The sequence below is a fragment of the Chrysochloris asiatica genome, unplaced genomic scaffold (assembly GCF_000296735.1).
Source record: "Chrysochloris asiatica unplaced genomic scaffold, ChrAsi1.0 scaffold00025, whole genome shotgun sequence".
NCBI lineage: Eukaryota > Metazoa > Chordata > Mammalia > Afrosoricida > Chrysochloridae > Chrysochloris > Chrysochloris asiatica.
The window spans coordinates 2,384,062-2,397,704 of NW_006408543.1; the positions used below are offsets into that span (position 1 = coordinate 2,384,062).

Consider the following 13,643-nt stretch of genomic DNA (forward strand, 5'->3'; position numbering starts at 1 on the left):
ACCAGCACAGAGCTGGGCACATAGAGGGCTCAGAAAACAAGTGTCAACACAATTCACACCAGCTTGCCATTAGAGAGCTAGTACCCTTAGCTCTTCAGCTGTGGTTGACCATACATATTTTTTCAGGTGTGCAGCCATAGCAAAAAGAGGTACACCTTTGAAAGTCTTAACTCTGGGCCTTACTATAATTTCTTCATTGATTAGTTACACAGGAGGGTAAGTTAGAAAGTATTGCTACTAGGGTTCCAGTTCACCCTTGCAAAGGTTTATTCTAAAGAAAAATGTGTTTGAACACATCAGAGGGCGGTTACCAAGAAGTTCTCTCAGTTACACACTTGACTTGGTCTCGTTAGGGTGCCTTAAAAAAAAAAAAAAGTGGCTTCCTAAAGGAACAGACAGGCCAGTGAAATTCAAGGTCAGCCCAAAAGGTTACAGTGTGGCAGGTATAGTCTTGATATATTTTCTCAAAAGTCAGGCAAAACTTATTCTGAAGAAGTGTTAAGAAAATTGAAAACATCACTGGTGAGAGACAGGTCAGAAAACTTGTGCCAAGAAACTTTTTCCCGTTGTGACAATGCACCTGCTTATTCTTTGAGGATAATAAGGTCTGTCCTATCAGAATTTCATTGGGAAACCTGACTGCACCCACCTTACAGCCCTGATCTTGCCCTTTCAAACTATCCCCACCACCACCCAAAAAAAAAAACAAAAAAAAACCACTCACAGAACGAGATCTGAGTGAGTCTCTTGAGGATGCAAAAACTGCTGTTCTGACATGTGCAATCCCAAGAGTGCACCATTTTTGGGCGAAGGTTGAGAGGTGGAAACAGCCCCTGCACAAGTGTATGCACTTGTATGAGGACATGGCAAGATCAACAGCTTCAGATTTTCATAAAAGTTTCTATGATTTTGCAGCAATACTTTTTGATTTGCCCTTATAAGTGCAGTTTACTTATATGATGTGGTGGTGGTGGTTATGTGCCACAGAGTCAATTCTGACTCATAGCGACCACAACCCTGTATGGGGTGGGTTTCCAAGGCTGTAAATCTTTACAGGAACAGAAAGCCTCATCTTTCTCCCAAGTACCCGTTGGTAGTTTCGAACTGCTGACTGATCATGCCTAGCATATTAAATTATAAGAAAAATTTGTGACTGATTATGGATGCTTCTATTGCATTAAAGCTTTAGAGTTCACATACTTGATATCTAAGCTTTAACCATCTTCAGAAATTTCTACAAGCTAGTTTAAGTGATCAACACCTCACACAGATGTAGTTTATTACAAGTGTACCTGGGCTTGCGGAAGGGAAGGAATCTCTTCCTATCACTCCTAGCACACAAGTTGAGCTTTATGACATACTTTCAAGAATGCACTTAGGACCCAAAACAGTATGTAAGAAAGTAGAAAGTACCTATATTTGGATGGTTTAAAATCTTCATTATTCTTACTTCTCTGAAGAGCTAAAAAAAAGCACACACAATTCCCCAACACAAGTTATTAAACATTACATTCCACTGTTGCAATAAAAAATTCAATTTCTCTTAGATAACATTCATTGGAAATGTTTACTCATCCTTATCTAAGACTAATCTGCAAGTCTGGGCTAACTCTGAAATAGTTTCTAACCCATTACCTAATAGTACTGCCAAATGCATCACTTTTTATATTATAAAAAATAGAGAGGTCTCATAGAGGATGATGATGCTACAATTTCAATCTTATTTTGCTATCCTGAAGAAGTACTATCAGACTTAGCAAGAACACTCTATGATTAAACAGCCTGATTTAGCCGTGTCCAACCAGGCATTCAGTGAGTCAAACTTGGATAGTTTGACATCACTATGTGAAGAAGTTGGTTTAACCTCTGAAATCCCAAGTAGAGAGAGGCCCCAATGTCCCAGTAAGTCTACTGTCCACCTCCTGCAACCCATCAGCTGGATGCTGAGGTGAGACCACCCACCCACCCCACAGAATGAGAAGGAATGATAAAACCACAGAGTAAACAAGTGCTGTGAATTTTGAAGAGTGTCAGATCATTACTGCCTGGTCTCACACACAAATTTTTTTTTCAAAATTACAGAATCCTATAGGCCACCTCACTCAATGCTCTTGCAAAGAAGAGAGGGAAAGATCTCCCAAGGTCCTACCATGCTTCCATGGTACATCTGGCTAGATTAAGGTCTGCCAAACATCTAGGAAGAACCTTGGAGGAAGCTGAGTGGAAGCTGGAAGTGTCAGGGAGAGGGGAGGCCAAGAAATTCCAGGGCTCTCCTGCATACATCATTCTATGCTAGGTCCAACACTGTGAACCTAGAAGAGGGATGGGCAAGCTCCAGCATATGAATATATCTTCTCAGTGTAGAATATGATCTCATCTCCTGTATCCTGGAAAAACATGTCTTGTCCCCTCCAACATTAATGCCTCCTGCTGCTACTGTGGCCATTCTCCCATGCTATGTTCATAGATATGATAGAAGACAGCCACCCACATCCATGCCAATCATTTATGCCTAAGTTATCTCTTAGCTGCTCTCTGTCAAGCTAGACCATCACATGTAAACGGTTTCTCGGTTCACTATAGTTGAGTCTCTAGATATAATTCCAATCTCCCAATTATTTCCATAAGTGCCAAACTCGGGGAGCTCTCTGTTGTACTGAATACCAACATAGCATAGAGAACCTGAGCTTCATACCATTTTGGATCGGTTTAGTCACAGCCAACTCTGAAATTAGAAAAGACCTGAATCTGTAAAATGGGTGTACTGGAACATTAACCTACTGTCATCTTTGAGGAGACAGGCACCATTGTTTCTGATTCTGCCATTCTACATGAAAACAAGTGTACCTGGGCTTGGGGAGAGAAGGAATCTCTTGTGCAGTTTACTTATGATGTGGTGGGGGTGGTTGTGTGCCATGCAACACACACGCTGCCCTTGATTACGTTTCTAAGCAGGAGAACAACCTGTAACGTTTCATTCCTTGGTATCATCCTGGTACATCCACATTTTACAAAACTGTGTTTGTTCTTGTTTCACTTGGTGTGTCCATGACTGAACTGGGAAGCCCTGCTTAGAATACTGCAGTTAGACTGAACCCTAATAGCCCTGCTGACCCTCCAACCTCCGCTCCATTACTGTCTTCTTTCAGTCACACGAGCACACTTGGTTTCAGGCCAATTCTCTGAAAATCTTATCAAAGCATGTCTCCTTGGTTTTCTATCATAGCCATCTGTTCCCCCTCTTTCCGAGAATGTCTTTCAAGTTGTGATGATAAGATAAGCTTTGATTTGTGTACTTATATTTACTATAAACCTGAAACCAAGTCTGGTATGTAATTTGTTTAGGCAGAGAATCCTAGGTTAAGAATTCACCCCCAGCCCCACCCCCGAATTTTAAAGGCTTTGGTTCATTTCCTTCTAACTTTCAATGCTGTTGAAAAGTCTGATGTCATTCTGCTAGAATCCTGTGACCTACTTTTTTCTTCTTCCTGCCCCTTCACTCTGAAATATTCCCATTTTACCGTATCAGAGATTACATATCTAAAACATCTTAGCATTCAGACCAGATACACTATGAGTCTTCAGTCATCTCGTATACTGGTTACTCACTGAGCCTTTCCATCCGGAAATTCATGTCCTAGAGTTCGGGAGGAACAAATCACCTTTTGTTCATCTTTGACAGTTTCTCCTCCTGCCTTTCCACCCCCGCCTCCCCCCCCCATCACAAACTGGGTCTCCTAGATAGTTCCTGCCATCTTCACAGCTTCTTTTCATCTCTGTACTACTTTCCAAGAGACCTCCTTGGCTTTGTTTTCTAGTCATTTTATTTAACTTTCTGATACTACAATTTAGCCCCTTCCCCATTGTCCTTTCCCAATGCACACTGTTCTTTCATGAACGTACACGCTCTCCTCACTTAGTGACATGCTTTAGGTCCCAAAGCACATATCGAAAATGGATCATAATCATACTAGATCACAAAGTGGAGGATGACGACATGGTTATAGAATTTCCAGATAACATCATCACACAATTGCATAACTGCTAGAACCAAGCTGACTCACCACGTTTAGCACAACACTCCACAGTAGTCCTGCAGCAGACCTCAGCATTCCTTGCTGCCAGATCTATGCCATTAATGTGAAAAACAGTCCGTCGTGTTTTTTACTATTGTCTTAACTGTGAAATGTCAGCTAATGAGAAGGTGTCATTGTCATAGTTACAGTGTCTTTCTCTCTTATTAAATCTCTGAAACCATTAATTATGCTATGGCATGTGGAGACTGGAGCACAGGATAACTGTAAAGTTTAAGTAATTTCACTGAAAAATTTCCAAATGTCTGTATCTAAAAAAGTCCACTTAAGCCAATCAACTTTCCCAGAGAAGAATCCTTTAATCTCCTGTTAAGATAATATAAATGGGGCTATAAGAGTTCTGGAGTACTGGGTGTGGCACTGTAGGTTAAACACTGGATTGCAAGGTCAGTTTGAACCCAAGGTCAGCAGTCTAAAATCACCAGCTGCTCCTTGGAAACCCTATACAAGGTCGCTATGAGTTGGAATTGACTAGATGGCCCATAACAACAGTAACGTAAGAGTTCTGGGAGGCAAGCAGAGAAAGGATGTAGGGAGAGGGTGGGGTTTCACCACTCAGTTGGGTCCTGCTTTTAGGATGGTTCCCAAGCCTACCTTCTCTTTGATTTTACCTCGACTGAAAACAAACTGCCTAGTTTCTTCAGGAGTAGAAGAGGGGCAATCTTCCGGTTAGGGAGGCTGATAGGAGTCTACCTGGTCCTTGTAAAGGTTTTCCACCAAACCCGGCTTTCCCCCAATAATAGGAACTAGCAGATCTCATTCTTCAGCTTTCGTGGATCTTGTGACTCGACTCAGCACCAATCTTGTTGCAACCTGACTAGCTACCCTCCCCGCTGAATTCTTCCCTTTAGGGGTCTTGTCTCAGCTCCCCCTGGTTAGCTAAGTCACTTATGAGTTGAAATCTGTATCTGCTTGTCTTGTGTTCTTTGACACTCCCTTTTTAAGTTCCTTGCCATCATCATATAAATCTTAAGACATGCTATGATAAATGCACCAGTAGTTTAAACTGGAAGACTTATTTGACAATATTTGAAATTCCCAGTTTTGAATGGATGCCATGTTAGACTGATCTGCAGTTTTCTTTCCTGTTTTCAAGACATTTTGATAGCAGTACTCTGAATTTGTAAAAAAGAAAGAAAGAAAAAAAAAAGAATCTGAGTTTCTTTTTTTAAAAAAGTTCTGGAGCAGCAGGATACAGGAGGTATGGAAGAGTCCAATCAAGAAATTCTAGCTCTGGCCATTTGAGTTACTGGGTGGTACAAACTATTAATGTGCTCAAATAGAAAAGTTGAAGGTTTAAATCCATTCACAGGTGCCTTAAAATAGCATAATAAATCAATGGAACAACTGAAAATAAATTCTAACACTTTTACTCAGAACCCACAATCTACTTTAACCATGTTGTTGTTGTTAAGTGCCGGCGAGTCAGTTCTGATCCATAGCGACCCTGTATAGGGTTTCCAGGGAGAGGCTGGTGCCACACCAGGACTCCATTTATTATTGTTGAGTGCCATCGAGTCAGTTCCGACCCATAGTGACCCTGTTCCCAAGGAGCAGCCAGTGAGCTGAACCACCGACCTTGCAGTTCAAACAACTTTGCAGTCTGATCCATTAGCCCACAGCACTATACCAGAACTCCACAGAACTATGCTATTTCCTGCCCAAACAAAAATGAGTCTGGAAATAAAGTTCCCTATAAAAACACGGCAACACTGAAACAATATTTTCTTCTTTACCTTTTGAAGTCTAAAAATAAGGAGGTATATATTTTTATTTTCAATATTCTAAGTATGTATAAGGAGCTCTGGTAGCGCAGTGGTTACGAATCGGGCTGCAAACCGCAAGGTCAGCAGTTCGAAACTACCAGCTGTTCCACAGGAGAAAGATGAGGCTTTCTGCTCCTGTAAAGATTTGCAGCCTTGGAAACCCTGTACAGGGTCGCTATGAGTCGGAACTGACTCCATGGCACATAACTACAACAACAACAACAACAACAACAACAAGTATGTATAATCAAGGTGTCTTAGACTTAATTTACTACTCTGTATTACTTGACCAGATCTTGATCTAGGACACTGATCTGAATGAAGGTTGAGACTTTAAGACCAGGACTGTGATTCCCACTTTTGCACAGATGGCTAGCCTACTAAAAGTCAATAAAAGACAAGCACAGGAAAGAGGAAAGGAGTTCTGGTAGCGTAGTGGTTACGGATCGGGCTGTTAACTTCAAGGTCAGCAGTTCCAAACTACCAGCTGTTCCTCAAGAGAAAGATGAGGCTTTCTGCTCCCGTAAAGATCTGCAGCCTCGGAAACCCTGAGGAAGGTCATAAGAAAGAAATGAGCAGATTTTGTGGTGCTGTGAGTTTACTCGCTATGGCTCTTCTATCCTTACTCTTCGTAACTCACCATGCAAATCAGGGTGCAAGGGACTCCAACAGGAGATTGATAGTTCTGCCATTCCACTAGGTTTAAAAGTAGTCAGCTCAGAAGCAGGAGCAGATGATCTCAGGACTGTCTAGGAGTGTCACACGCAGAATGGGAGAGCCCTGCTCATCAGAACAGCCGGAGTGGCAGAGGTGACAGCAGAGACAGCTGCAAGGAGAGACCAAGCAATGGGCTTCCCAGCCCAGACAATGTAAAGCTGACTGCCTTTGGGCAGGAGAATGGGGTGACATTTGGGCATTTATTTGCAGAGCTACTAAAGGAGCTTGTAATGTTTACCTGAGCAGGGCAGAAACCTACAGGCCACGGGGCTGAGAAGAGGCACTCCTGACTCGAAACTGCTGTACCCTGATTTGTTTTAGATCCATCGTTCTTGAGTATTGTCTGTGAGCTGTGAGTCATCACTGCAATGGATTATTGAACCCAGCAGAGAAGTAGACTGCTGTGCAAGGATATTTGATGTCTTCACAGGGATAAAAAGGTTACAGGGTGAGTGCATTTCTGATCGCCACCTCACAGGAATTCGTTTTAGGCTGGATTTGAGTTTGATTCTCCTTTACCCTCATGAAACAGGAGGTCAGACATCACCTCCATGCCTGTTTGTAGGTATTCAACGAAAAGAGTCACATGGCTTGTGTGTCAATGAATCAGAAGGGAGAAGACAAAGCCTGTCCCTGTTTGCTGTCCAGTGTATTCTGACTGACAGCGACCCTAAAGGACAGAGGAGAAATGCCCCATAGCGTTTCCAAGGCTGTCAGCTTTAAGGAAGCAGGCAGAGACATTCCCAGGCAATGAGGATTGTTGCTGTTAGGTGCCGTCAAGTTGGTACCAACTCATAGTGACCTTATGCACAGCAGAACAAAACAGTCCTACGCCAACCTCACAATCGATGCTATGCTTGAGCCCACTGTGGCTGCCACTGTGCCAATCCATGTCATTGGGTGTCTGGCTCTTTATTGCGGACCCTCCACTTTACCAAGCATGATGTCCTCCAGGATATGGTCCCTCCTGATAATACGTTTGAAGTATGAGAGACGAAGTCTTGCCATCCTGACTTCTAAGGAGCACTCTGGTTGTACTACTTCGAACACAGATTTGTTTGTTCTTTTTGGCAGTCTGTGGTACTTAAATATTCTCCTCTAACACCATAACCCAAATGCATCAGATCTTCTATGGTCTTCTTTATCCCCTGTCCAACTTTCACATGCATGTGAAGTTATTCAAAGTATCACAGCCTACGTCAGGTGCACCTTAGTTCTCAAAGTGACATCTTGGCTTTTGAACACTTTAAAGAGGTCTTGTGCAGTAGATTTGACTAATGCAATGCTGCTTCTTTGAGTAGAGAATGAGGCTAGAGGGGAATATTGAGTAGTGGCAGCGAGGAGCTGTCAACAGACTGAGGACACTTGGGAAGGGAGTTACCTTGGGGAAGAGGAGGAGAGAAACTCAGAACTCTGAGAAGAATTGAAAAGGGTTCAAGAGCCAGTCTCACCTGGACCAGGCCCTTGGAATCACTACACCCACCCTAGGCCCAGTGAACCAGAACCTTGACAGAAGGCGGGCAAATGGCCAGGGGCACATCGACTGGGTTACAGAGACCCAATCAACCCAGGGCGGTAGTAGTCAGCATCTATACTGTAGACCATGAAAAGCACACACTGGGTCCCTCTGCCTTTAAATGACAGCTCTCTGGCTCACTCTACAGGTAAGATTCTCTGGGTTGTAAAACCCAGCCATACTGCTACTGAAAGATCTCCCCACAAAGACCTGGGCAAAAAAATCCCACAGTCAAGTCTCTCAGAAAGGTGGAGTCTCCTGTGTGTTTTGCACTTGACTGTTTTTTTCCCTTTAGTAAATCTGATGAATTATAAAAACTCTTTATTGTGAATTGAGTGAAGGTTTACAGAGCAGATCATCAGTTGTCCATTCCACAATCACAGACTTGGCTTCATTACACTGACTGTTACCCCCCCACCCCCACCCCGGGCCAAGGAGACTATGGCTATTTACTCGTGAGAAGGGAGCTCAAGGAAACCCAGCATTGCATCCTCCAAGGGCTCCTACGTGTGGAGTGGTCTGTTTCACTTTATAGTTCCAGATGGTAGAATGCTGTTGTTGTTAAGAGTCATCGAGTCGGTTTCGACTCAGAGCGACCCTTCACAGGGTTTCCAAGGCTTTTTAAATCTTTGCTGGAGTAGAAAGCCTCAATGTTTCTCCTATGGGGCAGTTGGTGAACTTCAGCCGCCAACCTTGTTCAGAGCCCAGTGCTTATCGTAAGGATCCTTCATGTTCCTAATGTGGCAGAATAAAGAACGGTAATGTACAAGTTCCTGGAAGACCAATGCTAGTGCAAGGTACGAAAACTAAAACAAAACCCAAACACTAGCTAATAGCTCAAGCTGTCTAACAGACAGGATGCCATGGAAAGGGTTATGTCGATTCCTGGGATTTGTTTACGGCTGGCTAGCAAACCCACAATCATAAAAATACTATACTCGTCAAGTATTTCACCAGGACATATTTGGCTTTAGTGTGGTTTTTGGATGATCCGTACCTGAAGCACACTACAAACAAATCTTAACTCCTAGGTTCTGAAAAACCACAGTGGTTACAGCAAAGGGCTCAAACACAGCAACTGTGAGGATGGCACAGTCTCGGGCAGTGTTTCATTCTGTAGTGCATGGGCTCACTATGAATCTGAGTCATCTCAAGAGTACCCAAACACCAACAAATGAGAATCCAAAATTACTGACACAAACATCCCCCTCCAAATAACCCAGCATATACTAAGTTGATAACGATGTCACAAACAGTAATTTTCAATAATAACAATAAAACAGCAGCAGTTAAAAACTGTAACCAAAAATAATGAAGAAAAGAAAGAAGGAGGAAAGAAGGGTAAAAAGGCTATAAACAACTCAGATGCATCGTGGAGTCAAGACAACAACAGGACGGGGAAATTCCTCCCAGAACAATCCTAAGAATTTCAGTGAGATTTGTGACATCAGAGAATACTGAATTAGAGCCCTTGAAAAGCTCTTCAGCCTATGTTCAATCTCGTTTATGGAACACCAGACATAAGTAATTCCTCATTTACTTCTTATTAATATAAGACATGAAGAATTGAGTTTCAGGAAATGGGGACTCTTCCAAGAAAGGACCTGAATGTTCAGATCTGTCCCAGGGTCACTTTGCGAACCCCTGCAGATCTCTAAGAATCCCTATTGAGATAACCATTTTCAGTGCAAGATAAAGTGGATCTTGTATCCACCTGAAACAAGATCTCAAAATTATGAGACAAGTGGAAAATACCCAACCCTCTTTAGGAATGTACGTATGACATTATACCTATCATATATCTTATAGCTGAGCGTTGCTTTTCTGTTCACAAGTGCTTTTAAATGCATTATTTCATTTATTACTCACATCTATCACAAGACAACACAATTATCTCCATTATATACATAAGAAACCTGAGACCTTTGCTCAAAGTCAAGTTAAAGTGTTTTATAAGTGGCAGAGCCAGGATTTAAAATTCAGACTTCTTGTCTGCAGTTCAGGTCTCTGTGCTCACATCTAGAAACCCAATGAAGCTGTGCAGTACTACACACACCAGCAACCCACTTTCGTCCAGTTGGTTCTGACTACGGAGACTATGGGGCACAGCAGAACTGTCCCATCGCTCTCCAGTGGAAAGGCTGGTGGGTTCCAACTGGCGACCTTCCTGTACATAAGCTTTCTGTAAGACCTAGAGAACAAATGAAGTCGGGTACAGGCGGTGTCAAACAGCGGAGCACTAGCAGGACCAGACCATGGTGATAAAAGATCGCCTGGGCTCAGGGCACGTCTCTCACAGGATTTTCAGAAGTGCCCAGGTGAGTTTAAAATGCACCAGGATTGAGAACTTCTGAAGTCACAAGCTACAAAGAGCTATCAACACGTTTCTCAACTCTTATTCAGTTCTGCTTTGACATTTTCCTTTTATATTAATTAATCATCATCCCATAACTGGATAAGATTTTGTGAAGAGGCATAAAAATGGCACCGACCATCTAGGACACCCTCAACTGGGTACGATAATGTGCTGCAATGGTCACAAACAACTCAGACCCCATACAGTCATGGGGCTTATGAAGGAAGCTAACATGTTATTATGCAGATCAGGAAAGCTTAGGATAGTTCTTTGAACTGGACAGCCTCTTTTCAGCCATACCTGAAGACAGACAGGCTCCTCAGGCCCTCAGCCTGGCCCTACCCGGCTTGGCAATGTTACAAAACTCTTTCAGAGCTGCTGATAAATGCCCAAACGACATGTCACTCTGTTACAAGCCTTAGTCCAAAGGCATTTAGCGCCAGTTAAATGCAGGGAGGTACCACACTTCACAAATGAGCTTCTTGCTCAAAGGCACTCAGCGTTACTTGCTCCATGGGCTCTGTGTCTGCTGCTCTGGTTCTTGGTGCTACTACTGTTCCCGCTGGTGGCAGAGATTTTGGTCCCTGGGTTTAGGAGATTCAATTCACTGGGGTTTCAGAATCTAAAGGACGCACTCCCGTCCTGGCTCAGCTTCTCTGATGGTAACAAGAAACCTCTCACACACCCCCGCTTTTGGAATGGATCATTTTATATCCAAGAGAATGACAAAAGTGACCCGTAACAACCAGCCTGATTAACAATCACTCTTAATTGAATGATATAATTTTATCTGCATCTTTCCCTTACCTTCTCTTACTCAGACCCATAAGAAAAGCTTCAGCCCCCGCAGGTTCCCCCCTTGCTAATACAACCCCATTATATCTGTTGCATTCACTTGTGAAATAGGGAGTCTCACTGCACTAACCCTAATAACCCATGCCACCGAGTCAATGCCAGTCAGAGACTCTGCCCCCAGAACATTGCCAAAGTGACATCTTTACGCAAGCAGACTGCATCATCTCTCCCCCGAGAACTGACTGAGGGATTCAAACCTTGACGTTTTGGTTCTCTGACAAGTGCTTTAATGACTGTGCCACCAGGGCTCAGTCCTGTAAATAAATAAAACAACAGTTGAAGTATTTAAAGGACAAATTAGTTGGCAATTAGCACTGAAAATCACTTTTAAAACACTGGATACCAATCTTACCTTTTGTAGACTTGTTGGATTCAACTGAGTTTTGTCAATTATTTTTATAGCGACCTAGAAAAAAATAAATGAATAAATATTCATGGTTTAAAGAATCTGGTACAGACCAACTGGCAATAGCTTTGTAAAGCTATTAGACATATCTCAGACATGGGGCATTATTAAAAAGCAAGCCAGCAAAAGAATCCAAATATCTAAAGCTCAGCTAGTTTACAATAAACAGTAGCTTATCATTAAAAGTAAGGTTCTGTGCAAATAAGGGTGTTGTTATAAGATTCTACATTTAAGTTACCTATGAAAAAGCTAAACAATCCCCACAACCAAGATATAAATAAAAAATGAAGAGGTGGATCACATGACGGCAATCGTCTAAAACCACAGGGAAGTAGCACTATTTACTGACGCCTTCTTTTTGCAGTCCAGCAGGTGGGCAGGTGACTGTCAGGGACCTAGGTTGCCTCTTGGCTGTCTTACACATAGTGAGAACGTGACAAAAAGTAGATGAACAAGTCAGTTGGGAAAACTACCTTTTAATGATTCCTAACATTCTTGAGGCTGTTAAAGAGGGAAGAGAGAGAGGTACCAGACCCAGCCTGGGGGTGGGAGGTGGGAGGGCCACCGGTACAGTGCTCACAAATATCCTCATCTGGTCATTCAGAGTGGGGTGAGTTCACCAAGAAGACCACCGGGCACAGGAGAGGAAGGAAGGTGCCAGAGTTTCTATTTCTGTGCATAGTTCATCTTCAGTAACAATCAGCTCCGCTTATCTTTGATAAGGGACTGGCTAATTGTCACTGGCATGCCACATTTTTAGAACCCAGGGACATCTAAAATGGGGGAGGGGTGAGAGTGACATTGGGGGGAACTGGACGACATAAATCACCCCAATGTTACAGTCAGATGCAGAGCAGCACAGAGCCCAGTCCACGTTCTGCAGAAAAAGGCCCATGAGGTGTCTTGCAGAAAGTCAGAAGCCAAAGTTTGGAAAAACTTGGGGAGATTCTTTATTGAATGTCATCCAGCTCTGTGTCTCCTTTACACACCAAGTGATGACCCCAAACAACTATGGTTTATGTGGCTTTTATCTATCAATATTTGCTGTGCTGAAAAGGAAAACTGAGAAATTGTACAAATACATAATTAACAATTCATGTCAAAGTAGCTATGCTGTGCTGCTATAGGTTAACATCAATGACATCTTCTTCTTACGGTCTTCTCCCATCTGCTGAGGTCAGTCTGTTATGACAGCGCATGTCATTTACTGTGACAAGTGTGTGTGTGTTTGTGTGTATGTGGCAATGACAGAGGAGGGCTATGATCCTACTCCTCTCCTCCCCCAGTTTCCAGCTGAGTTGCACAACCACCAAGAAGTCTGGGAAGAGAATTCAGACAGAACTCTAACTCAAACCTGAGGCTGTCCAAAGAGACAGCAACGTGAGGCTGTTCTGTGTGGTACCTTGGCAAGGCGGAAACTGGAGAAGACCACCCCCACTCACCCTGATGGTCACTGAGTGGCGGGGGTCATAGGGCTCCCTAGAAGAGAAGTTCCCAGATAGCTTCCCTCACACGCTTTGGATTTCCACTGATTCATCTTGGTAAACACACTGTCAAATTCTAGAACAGCGATGAAGACAGCTCACACCTGAGAATGGCTTCCCCAAACAAGCCTCAACAGACACAGAGCCACACCACTGCCATTTCTAGGCAAAAGTCCCTAACACAATCTGCTCCTACTGTGTAGTGTTAAAACATCTACGACCACTACTGTTATTGTTAAGTACCTTTGAATCAGTTCCGACTCATAGAGACCTGGCATAGGGTTGTTTGTTTTAATTTAAGGTTTTTATTGTGGATTGAGTGAAAGTTTACAGGGCACATCATCAGTTTCACATTCAACACTTCATATAACTTGTTTCATTACATTGATTATAATCCCCTCCATATACCATCAGTTAAAAGTAATTCTCTCTATCCACTTTAGCTTTTT

General features: G+C 42.9%; 1 protein-coding gene across 4 annotated transcripts in view; it reads right to left on the minus strand.

Annotated features, from left to right (window-relative positions):
- The window catches only part of MARK3 (MAP/microtubule affinity-regulating kinase 3), an 81,660-nt gene that overhangs the window by 50,024 nt on the left and 17,993 nt on the right, over nucleotides 1-13,643 (minus strand). For all 4 annotated transcript variants that reach the window (XM_006839508.1, XM_006839507.1, XM_006839506.1 and 1 more), the window contains exons 2-3: nucleotides 11,657-11,710; nucleotides 1,414-1,462 (exon numbers count right to left, since the gene is read on the minus strand). In XM_006839508.1, the coding sequence (XP_006839571.1) occupies nucleotides 1,414-1,441 (28 nt within the window). In that variant the 5' untranslated portion in view covers nucleotides 1,442-1,462; nucleotides 11,657-11,710. The remainder of the gene's footprint in view (nucleotides 1-1,413; nucleotides 1,463-11,656; nucleotides 11,711-13,643) is intronic.